The sequence below is a fragment of the Eschrichtius robustus genome, chromosome 19 (genome assembly GCF_028021215.1).
Source record: "Eschrichtius robustus isolate mEscRob2 chromosome 19, mEscRob2.pri, whole genome shotgun sequence".
Lineage (NCBI taxonomy): Eukaryota > Metazoa > Chordata > Mammalia > Artiodactyla > Eschrichtiidae > Eschrichtius > Eschrichtius robustus.
In genome coordinates, this window is record NC_090842.1 from 65,947,940 (window position 1) to 65,967,332 (window position 19,393).

A 19,393-nucleotide genomic window follows, 5' to 3' on the forward strand; every position below is an offset into this window, starting at 1 on the left:
TAAGATGGGATGAGATCTTAGCACAAAATTCGTAGGCACCTTAGAAAGTAAATATGAGTATTACTGACTCACAGCAAATAAACCGAAATTAAACTAATACATAAACAGTATAAAACAGCATGATATACAAAAAGAGAACACTTACTGAAAGATCTCATGGCCTTCCTTACTGCAAGCAATGCCTGTATCATAATTGACGGAAACCAGGTATGTCAGCCTAAAATATGCCTCTTTGACATAAAAATTATTTTGAGCTGAAGGCAATTAAGAAGCGGTAAACATGCAGAAAGATCCCCCTTCTCTGTCCAAAGGCAGGAAATAAATTCTTCTTTTAATGGAGATAGACTCTTACCAGTCCACAGATGGCACCAGAGGAATCTGCAAACAAACCTCATTAAATGAAGATAAGGATTACCAGGCCCTAATCGGACTATCACTAGCCCATTGCACTGTCAGTACTTCACAAATTTATCCTTTCTTTGTCTAAAAGGTATAAAAGCTTCCTGCTCTGGTTACTTCTTCAGGGCTTCATTCTCTTCTGAAAGCTCCCATGTACATGTAAAAATTTAATAAAATTTGTATACTTTTCTCCTGTTAAAATAATAATAATAATAATTTTAAAAAGAAAAGAAATCTGAACGGCTGGTAGGTCTCCCAGCATTTACAAATTCTGTGACTCTGAAACACGCTCCCTCCCAAGTCACAGCTCCTCTAGAGGCAGGGAGAGAAGCCTTCTGAAGGCCTGTGTTATTACCTGAGATGCGAACTACATTTCCCAGAAATCTCTGAGGCACAGCTCTATTAGTGCCGTTGTGGAGCTGCATGCTGGGAAAGAGAGGCCGTGCGTTTTCTGCTCCGCCGATTCCCGGGTTTCTGGACTACGTTTCCCAGAGGGCTCTGGGGCACGGCCCCATTAGCAGCTCGGGGAGTTGCATGCTGGGAGATGCGCTTTCTGCGAGAAGGATTTTTATTCAAGCTCTGGTTTCCTGGTGACCCTGTCCGGACTTAACCTCAAAGCCGGCGCGCCCTCCCGACGCCGTCGGTTGTTGGGCCCCAAAAGGTGAGTAATTAGCATCCCAGGAGGAAAACAGAGCGGAATACGGCGGGCGATGGCGATGAGGGAGAAGGAGAAGAGGCCCGAAACGGAGCCTCGGCCTCTGGCTTCGGGAGCGCTGCGGAGGAAGTGCGAGCGTGTGCGTGTGTGTCTGTGTGTGAGATCAGGGGCTCGGCCATGTCTACAGACTGAGATGTGCGCGTGGGCGTCGGTGAGGGAGACAGGCCAGGTCCCTGTGGTTGTGACGCACTTGCGCGTGAGTGTGTGTAGGGGAGTACGAGACGCGGCCCCCTCCCGGTTTGTGTGCCTCCCGTGCGTATGAGCATATGTAGGGGTGACGCGGCCGGGCTGTGACTCCTCCACTGTGCTCTGTGTAAATTACATGCGTGTGGGCTCTGTGGGGGTGGCGGGGCCCAGATGTGTCCCCGAGGCTATGAGATGCGCCGTTGCATTTCTGTGGGGTTGGCGCAGCCGTGTACCATGTCTCTGGCGTGGGCGTCAGCCGGTGTGACAGAGCCGAGGTGTATGCGATTGTTCAGCTGTGACAGGTGCAGGACTGTGCTTGGGTGTATGGCCCCGGATTGAGTGTGTGTAACCTGTAGCTCTGATGTCTTTGCTGCTTCCTCTCCCTTCACGTTCCAACCATGCGGGTACTTGTTTGGGCACAGTGGCCCCAAAAGAAAGTCAGAGCCTGAACGCTGTAGTGAAAATGACAAGAATGGCACAGGCATGGTCATGAGATGGCAGTTTTAGAGCTAGAGGTGCTCTCCATCTAAAATTCAGGCTACCTGAATGACAGAATGGAAGGGCCTCCGGAATAAGATTCTTTTTTGGAAAGGGGAGGTCCCTGACCTAGGAGGTGGGGGTACCCCGATTACTAGAGTCTAGTTTCCACGAATCTCTGAAACACTCAAATATGGGTGCCCTCTTATTTCTGATTGGTTTTAGATAAGACATGGGAACAGGTGTGGCCTTGGAGGGCATTTTCGGATGTAGTCTGTGCTCCAGAAAAGCCCTAGTGTCTCATTCTGACCTCTCTTTCCTCCAGGCCAGCTGTCCTCCAGAAAAAGCATCCCAAGGAGAAAGAATCATCATCACAGATCTTGAAATCAAGGTTCAGATGAGTTACCTTCTTGTTCAGTAAATGATTTGTGTTTATAGCACTTAAGAATATTTGCTTTCCTTGCCCCAAAACGTCCTCTTTAATAGTGACTTGACCCAGTAATTTCTTCCCAAGACGTGTGACAAGAGTCGTGAATGTGTATTCCCCATTGACCAACCCTCTGCAATGAGTACTCACATATTCAGTAAGCAAATTGTTCACATCCTCCTGTGTGGTCTTCTAAGACTCCGCTAGGATCGAGGAATACTACTGGGAGGTTAATGTTAGCACTTTTAGTGTGTGATTTGGTAAGGAGGATATTAATCTTTAGGTGGAATCAAAGGCTAGATATCTTTGGTCTTTTCCACAGGGCTGACTTTCAGAGCACAGTAAGAAAGGAGAAGGTTTGATTGTTTTAGTCAGTTAGTGACAAAGTTATCAGCTTTGTGAGGCTTTTAAGAGTGGGGTTTGAGCAAAGGTCTTTGTCATCAAAGGCAAGGCTTTTTTTTTTTCAGTAATCAATAAATAGAAATTTGTTGTATTAGCCAGGTCTTATTTGAGGTCTGACAGTTTCAATGTTTCGGTTATATCTTTGTATGAACTGTGAGAAGCAGTATGGTTTGATGCTGATTATGAGTTCTGGATCTAGAGCAGGGATTGGCAAACTTTTTCTCTAAAGGGTCACATATTAAATATTTCATGCTTTGTGGGCTACATATGGTTGCATATTGTTCTTCTTTAATAGATTTTATTTTTTAGAATGGTCTTAGATTTAAAGAAAAATTGCAAAGATAATACAGAGAATTCCCAGGTACCCTGCACCCAGTGTCTTCTATTATCAACAACTCAATTCTGAACCATTATCATCAAGTGATGTCTTTGCTTTATTCAGATTTCCTTACTTTTTACGTAATGGTTTTCATCTGTTCCAGGATCCCATCCAGGATACCACATTACATTTTGTTGTCATGTTTCCTTAAGGTCCTCTTGGCTGTGCCCATTTCTGACTTCCATTGTTTCTGATGACTGTGACATTTTTAAGTGGTACTGGTCAGGTATTTTGTAGGATGCCCCTCTATTGGAATGTGATGTTTTCCTCATGATTAGACTGGGTTTATGGGTTTGGGGGTGGAAGATCACAGCAGTAAATTACCACTTTCACCACATCATAGCAAGAAGACACACTATCAACAAGATTTATGATTGGTGAGGTTGAAATTGATCATCTGGCTTAGGTAGTGTTTGTCAGTTTCCTCCACTGTAAAGTTACTCGTTTTTTTCAAAGACTGTGTCACCCTGAGTGACGGCTACATATTTCAAAACCCCAAGTACTACAGCCTAGTCCCTCTGACTCTGCTTCTGTCCTCACATCTTTCTCTCCTCTTTCATCCCCCTTACTTACTTTTGAGGACCTTCGTGATTACACTGGGCCCACCTGGCATAATTCAGGATAATCTCCCTATTTTAAGGCCAGGTGGTTCGGGACTTTAAGTCCCTCTGCAACCTAACTCCCTTTTGCTGTGTAATGTAACATATTCACAGGTTCCAGGATTAGGACATGGACATCTTTGGGAGACTGTTCTTTTGCCTACCACAGACCTATCTATTCAAAGTTCACTTAATGGCTGTAACATACCTGCCCCCTCATACCTGTAGTCCTTTTCTTTGTTAATTTTTTTTTTAAATTTGGGACTATCTTAAGGTATATTTCTTATAATGGGATTAATGCAGGCCTGCTGAAAAAAATTTCAATCCTCTAAAGCACTTATAAAGAAGAAACAGGGGGCGTCCCTGGTGGCACAGTGGTTGAGAATCTGCCTGCCAATGCAGGGGACACGGGTTCGAGCCCAGGTCTGGGAAGATCCCACATGCCACGGAGCAACTGGGCCCGTGAGCCACAACTACTGAGCCTGCGCGTCTGGAGCCTGTGCTCCGCAACAAGAGAGGCCACGATAGTGAGAGGCCCACGCACCGCGATGAAGAGTGGCCCCCACGTGCCGCAACTAGAGAAAGCCCTCGCACAGAAACGAAGACCCAACACAGCCATAAATAAATGAATGAATGAATGAATGAATGAATGAATGAATAAATAAATAAATAAAATTTTAAAAAAAAAGAAGAAACAGAAAACTACCCATTACTGTACCTTCCAGAGATAATTACTGTTGATATTTTGGTAGGTATGTTTCCAGTCCTCCCCTCCCCCTCTAAGCATATGTGTGTGTTTTATTTCTGGAAGACTGAATCCTGCTAATTGGTCTATAAGTGAGCCCAAGACTTTCCAAATCTTAGTTTGTAAAAGGAATCCAACTCAGCCAAGGGTCACATTATACCTTGGTGCATGTGGAGAGGGGAGAGGTGTGCCCAGTGATCCCCTTCTTGCTTTGAAAAGAATCTCTCACATATTTACACCTTAAAGGATTAGAGAGGCACCATTTGAAACTAATCCCATGGCAACAAGTTATCAAGAAAGACAGACTTTTGGGACTTCCCTGGTGGCACAGTGGTTAAGAATCCGCCTGCCAATGCAGGGGACACGGGTTCAAGCCCTGGTCCGGGAGGATCCCACATGCCGCGGAGCAACTAAGCCCGTGTGCCACAACTACTGAGCCTGCGCTCTAGAGCCCGCGAGCGACAACTACTGAGCCCGCGTGCCTAGAGCCCGTGCTCCGCAACAGGAGAGGCCACCGCAATGGGAGGCCTGTGCACCACAACAAAGAGTAGCCCCCGCTCGCCACAACTAGAGAAAGCCCACGAGCAGCAACAAAGACCCAACGCAGCCAATAAATAAATAAATTTTTTAAAAAAAGAAAGACAGACTTTCAAAATTAGATTTTCTAGGAGTTGAGTATTGCCTTCACAGAACATGACAGTGATCACTGATACATAGTAAATGTGGCCTGCACAAGTAACATTTCCATGGGCAGATATGTGAACAAGAGATGACAAGTTTAAAATGTTCACCTGAATCTCCCGTGTCACATAGAAGACAAGATTCAACCACTTACTAATGTTCTCAGTTTGGCATCTTCTCAGTTTAGATTCTTTGAGCTGGAATTGGGTACAGAAATCGTGTCTGTCCCTCTCTTTGTTGGTGGCAAGGGAACATTTCCTCGTTATCTGTCTTAGAATCTTTTTTTGCTAATGTTGTTAATTGGAAAGAATTTCATTTTTAAGGGGATCTTGAAAGTTTTTAGTTAGCATTGATTATATAAACAGCAGTTTTGAGAAATACATATTTTAGCGTAAGAAAAACGGGAAACAGCAGGCTTGAGTTTGTTTTATAAAAACGAATTAAGGGATGTGTAATGTTATAGATCTTAAGCCATAACAGCTAACTTGTATTAAATAATTGTTACATGTTTTTGTGTTTTATGTGGATTATCTTCTTAGTAGTCGAGAAAGTCATACCTGGTAGGTACGATTTTTATCCCTGTCTTAACCTGTCAGGAAATAGATACTGTGAAGTTAGTAACTGTCAGAGCGAAGATCCACATCCTGAAAGTCAGACCACAGAGCCTTGTTCTTAAATTCATGAAGACCTCTTGTCCCCAATTACCTGTACCTTTTTTTTTTTTTTTTTTAATACTAATTGTAAAGTCTGCAGTGGGTATATAGGTGTTCAACTTTTTTCCAGATTTTATGTTTTTGGTTTTGTTTTAAATTTTTTAATTTATTATTTATTTATTATTTTTATTTTTGGCTGTGTTGGGTCTTCGTTTCTGCGCGAGGGCTTTCTCCACTTGCGGCGAGTGGGGGCCACTCTTCATCGCGGTGCGCGGGCCTCTCACTATCGCGGCCTCTCCCGTTGCGGAGCAGAGGCTCCAGACGCGCAGGCTCAGTAGTTGTGGCTCACGGGCCCAGCCGCTCCGCGGCATGTGGGATCCTCCCAGACCAGGGTTCGAACCCGTGTCCCCTGCACCGGCAGGCAGATTCTCAACCACTGCGCCACCAGGGAAGCCCCTACCTGTACCTTTTTAAACATGCCTTCTCCGCTGGGTAATTCATCTTAAATTTTTTTCTCAATTAATGTTAAGTCAATATCATTATTGGTAAATGTATAGTATGCCATTGTAACAGACTGCAATCTATTTAATCTATCCTCTACTGGGAGATATTTATATTTCTACTTTTTTCATTTGTTAAAATGATCCTCTGGAAAATCTGAATAAAACTGATGGATTGTATCGACGTCAAGGTTCCGGTTGTGATATTGTACTATAGGTTTGCAGTTGGGGTATTGCCCTTGGGGTAGACTGGATAAAGGGAACACAGGATCCCTCTGTGTAATTTCTTACATCTGCACATTGAATGTACAGTTATCTCAATTTAAAAAAAAAAACAAAAAACTATTCCAATAAAAAAAATTCTCTGGGGTCTTCCCTGGTGGTCCAGTGATTAAGACTCCGCGCTTCTACTGCAGCGGGCGCGGGTTCGATCCCTGGTCGGGGAACTAAGATCCCGCATGCTGCACGGTGCAGCCAAAAAAAAAAAATTCTCTGAACATTCTTGTGCATATATTTGTGTACTAGTATAGCTATTTCCTTGGGATAAATTCCAAAAAGTGGAATTTTGAGTCAAAATCATACTTCTGTTAAGTGCCTACAATAGTACGTAGAAGGACAGATGACTAAAAGGCATTGTTACCTGTACATTGCTTGTAATCCAGCAAGGAAGGGAAACTGAATAGAGAAGAAGTACAAGACGGCCTGTGGTCAAGGCCTGTGGAGAATTCCAGGTGATGTGGCCTGAGAAGTGCCGGGAAGGGGGTATCATTCTCACTATAGCTGCTGATGTCAGGTCACGACCAAGTAATTCTGAATGCACAGGCTCTACGTAGAGATAAATGAAATTTATTTTCTAAGTTTTGTGCCTTACGTATTTTTTTCTAATAGTGTTGGATGCAAAGTGAAGACTAGCGGGGTCAGGTGATTTAGCAGTTATCTACAGGACACTGGCTGAAAGGACAAGTTCAAAAGCAAAATTCACCCTTGCATCAAGACATAAAACTAAGCAGTGTCAGATAACGGTCAGTATCTACAGGCCATCACTTGGCATTGTAGTCATTTTTTTCCAGTCAGTACTCCAGCACATGTGGGCATATTTAGACATCGAAGAGTTGGTTTAGGTATTAGGTAGTGAAAGGAAACTAAGAGAAGTTATTCAGTAAAATAATCCAAAGATAATATATTCTGAGCCTTTTCTGCAAGTTCCAGAGGAGTCTTTTTAAAAAAGAGAGTGGAACTTTATCTCTTGAGAATCTAACTGTCTCTTAATAACTTTAAATAAATGCACACACAGTTATATACGTTAAGCCAATGCATGACTGTTGTTAAAACACCTAACAAGATATACTTAAAAAGAAGAAAATCAAGATCAAAGGGTGTGTCAGGGTTGCCAAGACCACCACCAGGCTCAGTCATTCTCTAGATAGTGATTCAACATATCATTCTCCTCATGGCTAAGATTTGTTAGTGAAAGGATATACAGCAAAATCAGCAAAGGGAAAGACACGCAGGCAACATCGGAGGAAAGCAGGCCCAAGCTTCCGAGAGTCCTCTCCCAGTGCGGTCACGTGGGACATGCTTAATTCCTCTAGCAACGAGTTGTAACAACACATATGCAGTGTTGTCTACAGGAGCAACTCGCCTGAGCCTGGGAGTCCAGGGTTTTTATGGGGGAGTCATATAGGCACCCTCTGCCCAGCACATGCCCAGATTCCAGGCTCTCGGAGGAAGGCACGTGTTCAACATAAACCACATGGCTTGTACAAAACAAATTTAAGAACAGTGAGCCACTCTTAACAGGCGGGGAATGGTTGGAACACACTGGAAAGCCAGCCAAGGGCCCAGTCTTGCAAGCGGGCCTAAGATTAGCGGTTTCAGAGCCACTTTGTGGCTCTTTTCTGCACATGGGATATATCTTTCCAGGCTTTTTCTGTTTCTCTATTTCTGTTTTTATATCTCTCTTTCTGTTGCTGTCTCATGGGTTGTTTGTGTATGTGTGTGCCTCTGTGTGTATTCATATATCTTGTATGTGTGTATATATCTACATAGATATAGATATCTGTATCATGTTATACATATATATGAGTAGGTATATATATCTATATTTAGAATTTTACAAATGTATTATTGTAACATCTTTCCCACTGACAATATACCTAAAACATCTTTCATGTCTTTAAGTATTTCTTCCAACTTAGCATTTAATAGCCCACTAATACATTTTTTTTTTTTTAATTTTTTGGCCACACCGTGCGGCATGCGGGATCCTAGTTCCCCGACCAGGGATCGAATCTGCACCCCCTGCGTTGGAAGTATGGAGTCCCAAGCACTGGACCTAATACATTTTTACACTGATATTCTGCATGTATTTATGCAGCCAGCTTTCCTGGATTCAGAGTGCCAGACGCTACCTGGGCAGTTCCTTCTCCACACTGCCCACCTGCCAAGTCTTGACTGACGTCACACTGTCTAGAGGCCAGAAGGGCTCGAGTGTGCAGGATGCAGCCTCTCCCCACCCTGGATGGTGTGACCAAAGAGAGCAGGATGTGCTCAGAGTGAGACTGAGCTCCCTAAACACACCCAGTCTCAATCCAGGTCACCGTCCCTCTGTCCCAAGTTAGCCAGCTTCAGACAGTGAGGTTTGAAGGTGCAGTCTCCACACCAGACCCCCCTCAGTTCTCACACCAACTGCAAGTTCAGGAGTTTCCCGAAACCACCCTCAGATTTCATAATTCAGGACCAGAAGGACTCCTAGAACTCACTGAGAGCTGTTCTACCCCAAGATACAGTTAATGACAGGGAAAGGATAAAGATTAACCTCAGACAAGGAAACAGGTGCACAAGGCAAGGTCCAGGAGGGTTCCCGTCCTGGGTCTTCCGGTGTCTCCTGCCCGTGAAGTCAGGACTCGTGATTCTGCCGACGTCAGTGTGTGATGGTATGCTCAGGGTATTGCCAACCAGGGAAGCATACCTGAGCTTCAGTGTCCAGAGTTTTCACTGGGCCTTCATCACATAGGCAAGAATGATTGATCACGTAGGCAAGATTGATCGATCACGTAGGCAAGATTGATCGATCACGTAGGCATGATTGATTGATTTGTTGTCCCGATGTTTATCTCAGTCTCCAAGTCAACTGATATCCCATGACCCAGAGTTCCCCAACCCCACCCATCACCTGGTTGGTCTTTCTGGTGTGGCCAGCTTCCACCCTAAGATGCAGTGTGGCCTGCCCCTACCCAAAACAAAGACATTCCTGTCAGGTATGATGTAGGTTACCTCTCAGAAGCTGAGGGCAAAGGCCACACACCTCTCTTTGGTCAAGGCCAAATTCTTAATCCATATTCCCCCCAACAGGGAGCTGGCCAGGAATCCTCCCACTGAAATGTCTGGATCTGACTTCAAGACAAAAAATAAAAGTTCCTCTGTCCTGTCTGTGCAGCTGGGTTTCCTGGGGTTTCAGGGAAAACTTGTTTTGTTTTTTTCCAGAATCCTTTTAATCTTCTCCAGATGTGTTGTGTTTACGTGGGGGGCCTTGTGGCGGAAGAAGATGAGGGTTCTTTGGAAGAAAAGATGGAGGAGTGAAAAGGTTGTATTAAGTCATTTGGGGACCAAGGTGCACTTTTTTAATGCCTCTTTTTTCTTGTCTAGATCTGGCTTCTCTGGATTTTGTGTCTTCAGTAAAGGAGACCCCAAGAGGACCGATCAGTTCTTGAATTCTAAAACCATGGCCCACGTAAGTATGTTTTTCTCTTTCCTTCCTGAATTGTGATATTTAGGTCCTGTGGATACTTCTCTGAAATATCATGAAGGCTCCTGCCCAAGTGAGTCCCATCCAAGTACCTACTTCCCAGCTCTTCCTGTTCCAGTGAATAATAGTGCCATATAGCCTGTTGCCCACCTCTGTGACTAATGTTCACTTAACCCTTGATCTAGTTACTCAGTATCTCTTATGTACTCACTTTTTTGTCAAGAGTAATTGGAACAATGGAAGCAGAAACTACCTTGGGAGAAATATTAGAGTCAAGTCTATGATTTGATGAGTTGGAGACATTGGTCCCATTTGACCACACGAGAAAACTAGAATTCCTCACTCGTCTCCACTGATCTTTTTCCCAGGCAGATAAGAGGGCACATTCATATTCTGTGGTCTCAGTCTTAGTGTGTAGTGAAAGCTCACACTTTACGAAGCTTTTAGAATTGCGTAGAGCTGTGATTAGGGCCTGTGGACTCAGAGATCATGGTCCTACCAGGGGACCCAGGAGATAAATTTTGTTTTGCACAGACCTGTCTGTATCATTTGATACCAGTTTCCTCTAAATCAGGAACAAAGAAAAGGCAAGGCTAGCGGATGGTGACAGGTAAGAAGGTCATTTCATACAAGAGTAATAAATGATCATATACTCCTGGAATTGGGGAAACTTTAGACATTTTGCTCAACCTAAGTGTGTAACTATCATAATTAAATCTAATCCTTCCGTACGATGGAATAAAAAAATGCTTTTGTCATTACAAGGTGGACTGCTTAAAAGATAACCTGGCAAAATGATGAACCCGAGACTTGAAAACATTCAAACATGCAAACCCGATTTTCTAAGATAAAAGATCTTATATTACGTTTGGGAAGCAAACCCCAGGCATTGTTTTTCTTTCTCCTTAAAGAGAAAAGGATGCTGTAGGAATCCATGCTTGCTGAGAATTCATGAGACAGGCCCATTAGCAGGCTCTGTGCTTGTGCAGCAGAGGAAAACTGGGATTGGTTTATCCATTTCCTGACAGGTTGGCATGATTAAGAATTCCCCAGGGTAGGGCTTCCCTGGTGGCGCAGTGGTTAAGAATCCGCCTGCCAATGCAGGGGATACCGGTTCGAGCCCTGGTCCAAGAAGATCCCACATGCCGCAGAGCAACTAAGCCCGTGTGCCACAACTACTGAGCCTGCACTCTACAGCCCGCGAGCCACAACTACTGAAGCCCGCACACCTAGAGCCCATGCTCTGCAACAAGAGAAGCCACTGCACTGAGAAGCCCGTGCACTGCAACAAACAGTAGCCCCAGCTCGCCGCAACTAGAGAAAGCCTGCGTGCAGCAACGAAGACCCAACACAGCCAAAAATAATAAATAAAATAAATAAAATTAAAAAAAAAAAAAAAAAGAGAATTCCCCAGGGTGTAGGTGGTTTCCCCTGCAGCAGGAGGGGCTCAGCTTCAGCCACAGTCGTGTCCTCGCTGGCCCCTCCCCGTATCACAGGTTTTTAATCTACTTGCTGTATCCACCCCTGCACGGAGCGTAGCCCTTCCTCCCGCCTCCTCCATCTGGAAACTGTGTGCTTTCGTTTCATCAGGGACGTGTGGGTTTGCGTTTCCAGGGTTTGGTGACATTCTCCGATGTAGCCATAGACTTCTCTCAGGAGGAGTGGGCATGTCTCGACTCTACGCAGAGAGACCTGTACTGGGACGTGATGCTGGAGAACTACAGTAACTTGGTCTCGCTGGGTAAGTTGCCTGCCTCAGATAATCTGGACTCTGCTCCCTGCACAGTCAGCTCTCTCCTTTCAGGACCACCTTTCAAGATACTAGTTGAATTTCTTTCTTCCTGCACCCAAGGGACGTTTTGAGCTTTGTCCAGTTGGAAATGGGCGTTACGTAGGCACCTTCACCTCCTCATCCATCAGGGCTCTTCCCACCTCTGTCTGGCCCCTCCTGTAATTACCTCTCTTCCTTACTGGCCAAAGGACTGATTAGAGTTATTTAATATATTAGAATAAATGTATTTATTTTATTTCATGACCATCTTCAAAGAAACCAAGCTTCATGCTGCGAGCCTATGTTTACACCCAAATTGCTGTCGATGGTACTTTGGGGACCCACCTTTAGGGGAAATGGCTCTACACAGTGACTTGATTTTCTCTAGCAAACCAGACTCTATGTTTGATGTAGAGGTGGGATGAATGAACAGAATCTGTGTAAAACCACACTGAGCATATTGCATTCCCTACACATTGTACCTGAAGTGAGGTTGAAAGTTATAATCTATGAATTCTGAGTTAAATATTGGATGATAATATCTTGTAAATATGTAAGGAAATTTCTTGTTTTTCTGTTAACAAAATAACAGCCATAATATTAATGGCTAATAAATACTGTGCTTGCTCTGCACCAGAAAACATTCTGAGCCTGCTGTGTATGTATATGTACAAATACGTTTCATTCCATTCTCACAAGTTTATGAGCTAGGAAATTATTACGTCTAATTTGTAGATGAGTATACTGGGGCACAAAGTGACTTAATCAAGGAAGCAGAAGCAAACCTGGAACCTAAGAATTCTGGCCCCAGAATCTGTACTCTCAACTGCCAGGTTCTACTTGCCTCCAGAAGTTTAAATAAAGACCTTTTTGGGAATTCCCTGGCGGTCCAGTGGTTAGAACTCAGCGCTTTCACTGCTGTGGACCTGGGTTCAATCCCTGGTCGGGGACCTAAGATCCTGCAAGCCTCGACACAAGACCAAAAATAAATAACAATAAAAATAAATAAAAATTTTAAATTTTTTAAAAAAATAAAATAAATGTAAAATAGAATAGAATAGAATAGAATAAAATAGTCCTTTTCCCTACCCATCTGGTTTCCTGTTTGTCCTTCAGGCCTTTCTCTTTTCCTGAAGTCATTTTTAGGCTGTGACAAATTTGACTAAAGCTCAATCAAAAAATCTTGAGCCAACAATTTTCTCCTAAGTTCTACATCATGTGGCCATTCCTTTTTTTGAAAGCAAGACATCTCATTTCTAAGCCAGACACAATTGCCTTATGGAAGCAAGGGAGAGAGCTTTGATAGTTGAGGGGAAAAGACACTGAAGTGGTGCAGAGGAGAGTGACAGCCAGCCCAGCTCGGGCAAGCCATCATTGCCACAAGCGGCCCAGCTGGGCAGGGGGCAGCTGCACCCCTGAGGTGTTCGTAGAGCTCCCTACAAAGGTCTCAGGCCCAAGGCCTCTGAGGAAGAAGTCACTCCCTTGAACTTTATCTTCACCCCATTCCCTTCTCAATTTGTTTTCCTTCTCATGTTTCACCCCTCCTGAGTAACAAGGGCATAGAAAACAGGACCCTGTGCCATTCGTAGTTTCTGAAAGTTGGTTGTTATCCTAGCTTCATGTGCTTTCTTCCTTTTTATCTATTTTTTGGTGATACTGCTTCCTGGGTTCTCTGTTCTTCCATCACGAAGCAATATCTGCTTATGTCTCTTTTGATGCTGTGTTAGCAGTCACTGACACTCAGTACCTAGATTCGCTATTTCATTGGGGGTTCAAAATGGTGGTATTCTATCATTGCCTCTTCATTTATTCACTATAAATAATTCTTTAAAGAGAAACTGATCCACCTATCAGTTTTTAATAACAAAGGGCTGGTTTCCTAGCATGCTCCAAAGTTGGCCATTTAACATTTTTTTAGTATCTGTGTGAACTCATGAATTTAAACATGTTTGACGTTTTACAGTCCCTTGAGTTGGCATCCTTACTGATGCTCAGATTTTTCTAAACATTTCCTCCTAAGTGTTTCACAATTTTTATTATTAAATTTAATTCTACACATCATCTTTTGAATGTTGGATCTTTGTATCCAGAATTACTTTTAATGATATTACTTGTGTCTCTGTGTGTATACACAACTATCCAACTGTATCTTTTTATTTTCCTACAGTAGTGCTATATTTGATTTTCTTGGTTTTCCAGGTTTATCATCACATCTACAAATTGTACTCTTTTTCATCTTCATTTTTGAGATTTGTCCCTCTAATTTTTTTTGCTTAATTGTTTCAGCTGATAGGAAATAGTAGAGCTAATAGTAAGTGCCTTTTTTGTTTGATTTCAGCAGGGATGTCTCCAGTGTTTCCTCATTAAGTATTGTGATGCTAGACGTGGAATCTAGATTTTAATAAGAGCCCTAGGTGATTCATATTTTTCCCACTGGAGAAGTTTTATTTCTGTTAGAGAAGGTTATAGTTTGTGATTAGGTTTGTTTTTGTTTTCTTAAAAAGAAACAAAATATGTTGGGTTTTTTGGGTTTTTGTGTTCGTTTGTTTTGTTTTTTTCAGATTTGGAATCACCGTATGAGACCAAGAGTTTACCTACACGGAAGGGCACTTATGAGATAAATTTTTCCAAACAGAACTCAAATAGAAAAAGTAAATCCCTTGGCCTTGACTGGATGTGTGAAGGTGAATTTGAAGGACCACAGGTCCCTCAAGAGGGATATATCAATCAAATCAACTGTGGGAAAACGCCCACTTGCAGAGAAAATACCTCTGTCCGACCACATCAGAGACTTCATAACAGGGAAAATTCCTATGAATGTAAGGAATGTGGGAAGGCCTTTAGCCGAGGCTATCAACTTACTCAACATCAGAAAATTCACACCGGTGAGAAACCCTATGAATGTAAAGAATGTAAAAAGGCCTTCCGTTGGGGTAATCAGCTTACTCAACATCAAAAAATTCACACTGGTGAGAAACCTTATGAATGTAAGGACTGTGGGAAGGCGTTTCGGTGGGGTTCAAGCCTCGTTATTCATAAGAGAATTCATACGGGTGAGAAGCCCTATGAATGTAAAGACTGTGGGAAGGCCTTCAGACGTGGTGATGAGCTCACTCAGCATCAGAGATTTCACACTGGTGAGAAAGACTATGAATGCAAAGACTGTGGGAAGACCTTTAGCCGAGTGTATAAACTAATACAGCATAAGAGAATCCACAGTGGTGAGAAACCCTACGAATGTAAAGACTGTGGGAAGGCCTTTATTTGTGGTTCCAGCCTCGTTCAACATAAGAGAATTCACACCGGTGAGAAGCCCTATGAGTGCCAAGAATGTGGGAAGGCCTTTACTCGTGTCAATTATCTCACTCAGCATCAGAAAATTCACACTGGTGAGAAACCTCATGAGTGTAAGGAATGTGGGAAGGCCTTCCGTTGGGGTTCGAGTCTCGTGAAACACGAGAGAATCCATACGGGTGAGAAGCCATATAAATGTACAGAATGTGGGAAGGCCTTTAACTGTGGCTATCACCTTACTCAGCATGAGAGAATCCACACTGGCGAAACACCTTACAAATGTAAGGAATGTGGAAAGGCCTTTATTTATGGGTCAAGCCTTGTCAAACATGAGCGAATTCATACAGGGGAGAAACCCTATGAGTGTAAAGAATGTGGGAAGGCCTTCAGTCATGGCCATCAACTTACACAGCATCAGAAAATTCATACTGGTGAGAAACCCTCTGAGTGTAAGGAATGTGGAAAAGCATGTAAACGTGTAAACCATCCTCCAGAACATCAGAGAATTCATGCTGTTGAGAAACCTTTTGGGTACAAAGAGCGTACAGAGGCCTCTATTCAACATTCATTTCTTCCACGACAAGAGGAAAATCCGTGATAAGACTTAACACAAGAAAGCCTTCACTGGTCACTCTTCTGCTTATAGAATATCAGAAGTCATATGAGAGGTGAATTTGGAGAATTGGAGAAATCACTTTTTCTTATTGATCACAACATACTCAGTTGTAGACTATTTTCTACTGGATAGGTTAGTTTCCTGAATGCATAGAAACCTTCCAATACCATTTCATCTCTGTCGTATTTCAGATTTGTTCTGAGGTAAAACTCTGCTAATGGAGCATATGTGGGAGAGCTTTTCTCGTGGTACATACCCTTACCTGTTTCCATCACCGTCCCACCTCTTTACTCCCTGTGAGGCACTGAGAAAATTAGCTATTACTCCCTGTGCATTATCTGTGAAATGGGGATAATCACACCTACCTAATACTGCTGTTGTGGTGATTAAATGAGTTTGGTACATGTAAGCTCCTTGAACGTGTATCTGAAATATTGTGTAAGCTCAATAAATATTAGCTGTTGTTGTTGTTCTCATTACCATTAACGTTGCTATTAGTGAATTTTTACAAGAAGACCCCCTGCGGGTGCAGTGAGCTGAGAAAAGACTATCAAACTTCTAGAAGAAAACATGGGGAATTCCCTGGTGGTCCAGTGGTTAAGATTCCATGCTTCCACCACAGGGGGGCACAGGTTCGATCCCTGGTCGGGGAACTAAGATCCCACAAGCCGTGCGGCGCGGCCAAAAAAAAAAATAGAAGAAAATTTAGGAGATTATTGTCACAGCATTGGGGTAGGCAGCATTTCTTAGTATACAGAAGACATTAAACAGAAAGTAGAAAGTTATTAAGTTGGACTTCATCAAAAGTACAAAGTTCTGATCATCAAATGACACCATGAAGGTGGTGAAAAAGCAAGAAGACTGGGAGAAGATATTTACATAAACCTGACAAAGGATTCACATAGAAAGGATAAAAAGAATCCTTCAAGGCAATAATAAAACAACAAATCAATTAAAAGGTGGAGGGAGACTTACATAAGCACTTAAGATCACCAAATGGCAAATAAGTAAGTGCAGATATATTAAACGTCATCACTCCTCAAGGATATGCAAAGTAAAATCATCATGTGATGTCACTAGACACACACCAGAATGGCTGACGTTAAAATTGCTTATAAGCCAGTGTCTTTGTTGGATGTTCAAACATGGCCTGTTCAAGAAGGAACAGCGGCTTCCCTGGTGGCACAGTGGTTAAGAATCCTCCTGCCAATGCACGGGACATGGGTTCGAGCCCTGGTCCGGGAAGATCCCACATGCCGCGGAGCAACTAAGCCTGTGAGCCACAACTACTGAAGCCCGCGTGCCACAACTACTGAAGCCCATGTGCCTAGAGCCCATGTTCCACAACAAGAGAAGCCACCGCAATGAGAAGCCCACGCATCACAATGAAGAGCAGCCCCCGCTCGTCGCAACTAGAGAAAGCCCGCGCACAGCAACGAAGACCCAACACAGCCAAAAATAAATACATTTATAAAAAAAAAAAAAGAAGAAGGAATAGAACCAGCACACTGGACCTCTCCAAATCCTGGAGTTCCCGCAACAGGGATGGGAAGGTGATGCTCAAGGGAGGCAAGTGGATTTTCCCTGGGGAAGGGGCCAGGGCCTAGCATCAAGTCCTTGAGAGAGCTGAGGGAGCAGTTAGACTCCGGAGGGACCTGAGCTGTCTTAAGAGGGTCAGTCCTAGAGTGAAGAAAGTGGGTTGTCTTGGAGAAAGGACTTGAGCCCATGGTGGGGAATCAAAGAGTATGGGTGGGAGAGGACTAGAGCCCATGGGAGTGAGTTTGAAAAGCTAGGGGTGGGGCTAATGGCCATGGGAGGGCCTGGTGCATTAGGAGGGAGAGGCTTGAGCTCAGACAGGTCCTGGGAGACTGGAGAAAAGGAGAGAGTCCAGGAGGGGAGCCTCTGAGAGCTGGAGAACTTGAATGCTATCCATGAATGTGGCCTGGGAGATCTAGGGTGGGTGCTACAGCCAGTGGGAGAACTGTGGCACAGGGGATGGCAGTGTGGTTAGAGCCCAGAGGAGTGCCTTATGAAGGCTGACAGAGGGTCCAGAATCAGGTTGATGTAGGCCTTATGTTTGGTTTATCTCAGGGTTGGGGTTACATTTCAATTCAAGTTACTTTGTCCTTGGATTACGTATACCTTAGTGTTAGGGTTAGGTTAAGGATTTGGATCCTCGGCAGGGAGGGAATGAGGGAACATGGAACATATTTGGGGGGAGGGATGCCAGACATATACAGACCATTCTACCAACAACAGAACACATAGAACATTCTCCAGGATAGACCCTATGTTAGGCCACAAAATAATCTCAACAAATTGAAAAGATTAAAAGCACAGACTGAAACCTGACCACAATGTAATGAAACTAGAAATCAACAGAAGGAAAACAAGAATACTATATGAAAATTAAACCACACACTCTTAAGCAGCAGATGGGTGAAAGAAGAAATCATAAGGGAAATTAGAAAATACATAGGAGTGAAAATCAAAACAAACCACAACTTACAGGATGCCGTGAAAGGCACGCTCAGAAGACAGTTTATGGCAGGAAATGCCTACATTGAAAAAGAAGAAAGATCTCAAATCAATAAACTAACTCTACATGGTAAGACGCTAAAAAAAAGAACAAACAAAACCAAAAGCAACAGAAGGCAGAAAATAATAGGGATTAGAGTGGAGAAAAATGAAATAGAGAATTTTTTTAATGATACAAAGAATCAACAGAACCAGAAGTTGGTTCTTTGAGAAGATGAACAAAATGAGCAAACCTTTAGCTAGATTGACCAAGGGGGGAAAAAAGCGATTATGCAAAGAGAAGTCAAAGATCACTAGAGATGCTTCCAGTCTCTTCTAGGTATGTGTGGCTAAAGTGAAACATCACAAAAGCAAAGAAACTTGAACGCATTGACATTGCAAATAAACAGAATAAACCTGAGTGCATTCAGTTACACCAGACCAGGGTTCGCCAGAGTTTTTCTGTTGAGGGCCAAATAATGTTTTAGGTTTTGCAGGCCACATATGCTCTGGACCACATGTTCCTCTTTATTTTATTATTATTATTATTTTTACAACCTTTTAATAAAAACCACTCAGCCTCTAAATCAAACAGAATCAGAGCCACAATCAAGATTTGAGCTATGGACCAGAGTTTACCTGACTGCTGCACTAAACCAATAGGTAAGCATGGGAAAAGATTCTAAGTCAGCATTATCCAATTTGGTAACAAACAGCCACATAAAATCTTGAGCACTTGAAATGTGGCCAGGTGGTAAAGTAAGTGTAAAATACACACTGAGATTTGAAGACTGTTCAGAAATAAAAAAGGTGAACTATCTCATTAGTGATTTTTACATTATATGTTTAAATGAAAACATTTTGGATATTTTGAACTGAATAAAGTGTATTATTAAAATTAACTATCTGTTTCTTTTTCCTTTTTTAATGTGATACTAGGAAAATTTTAATTACATGTGTGGATGTCATATTTGTGTCTTCTGCAATTTGGCAACATTTGTCGAAAATTTTAAATGTGCATGTCTTTGACTCAACATTCCCACTTAAAAGAATATACTATTTTATAGCATTAATTAAACATTTTCAGGGCCTCTCTCACCTTCTGAGATGGCCCACACTCTGTCTGTGGACTGTGTTTCTCTCTAAATAAATCCACTTCTTACTATCACTTTGTCTCTCACTGAATTCTTTCTGTGATGAGACATCAAGAAACTGAGCCTCATTAAGTCCTGAGACCAGGTGTGTGATCTCAGTTAAAAGACCTTGGGTTCAAGGCCCAGTCTG

General features: G+C 42.9%; 1 protein-coding gene across 1 annotated transcript; it reads left to right on the forward strand.

Moving 5' to 3' along the window:
• Positions 1-946: 946 nt before the first annotated feature.
• ZNF331 (zinc finger protein 331) lies at positions 947-18,968 on the forward strand. The gene is given in 6 exon segments (XM_068527986.1): positions 947-1,060; positions 2,103-2,168; positions 9,812-9,896; positions 11,526-11,652; positions 14,244-15,505; positions 15,508-18,968. Coding segments are annotated over 4 exon segments (1,539 nt in total). The 5' UTR covers positions 947-1,060; positions 2,103-2,168; positions 9,812-9,887; the 3' UTR covers positions 15,649-18,968.
• Positions 18,969-19,393: the final 425 nt, after the last annotated feature.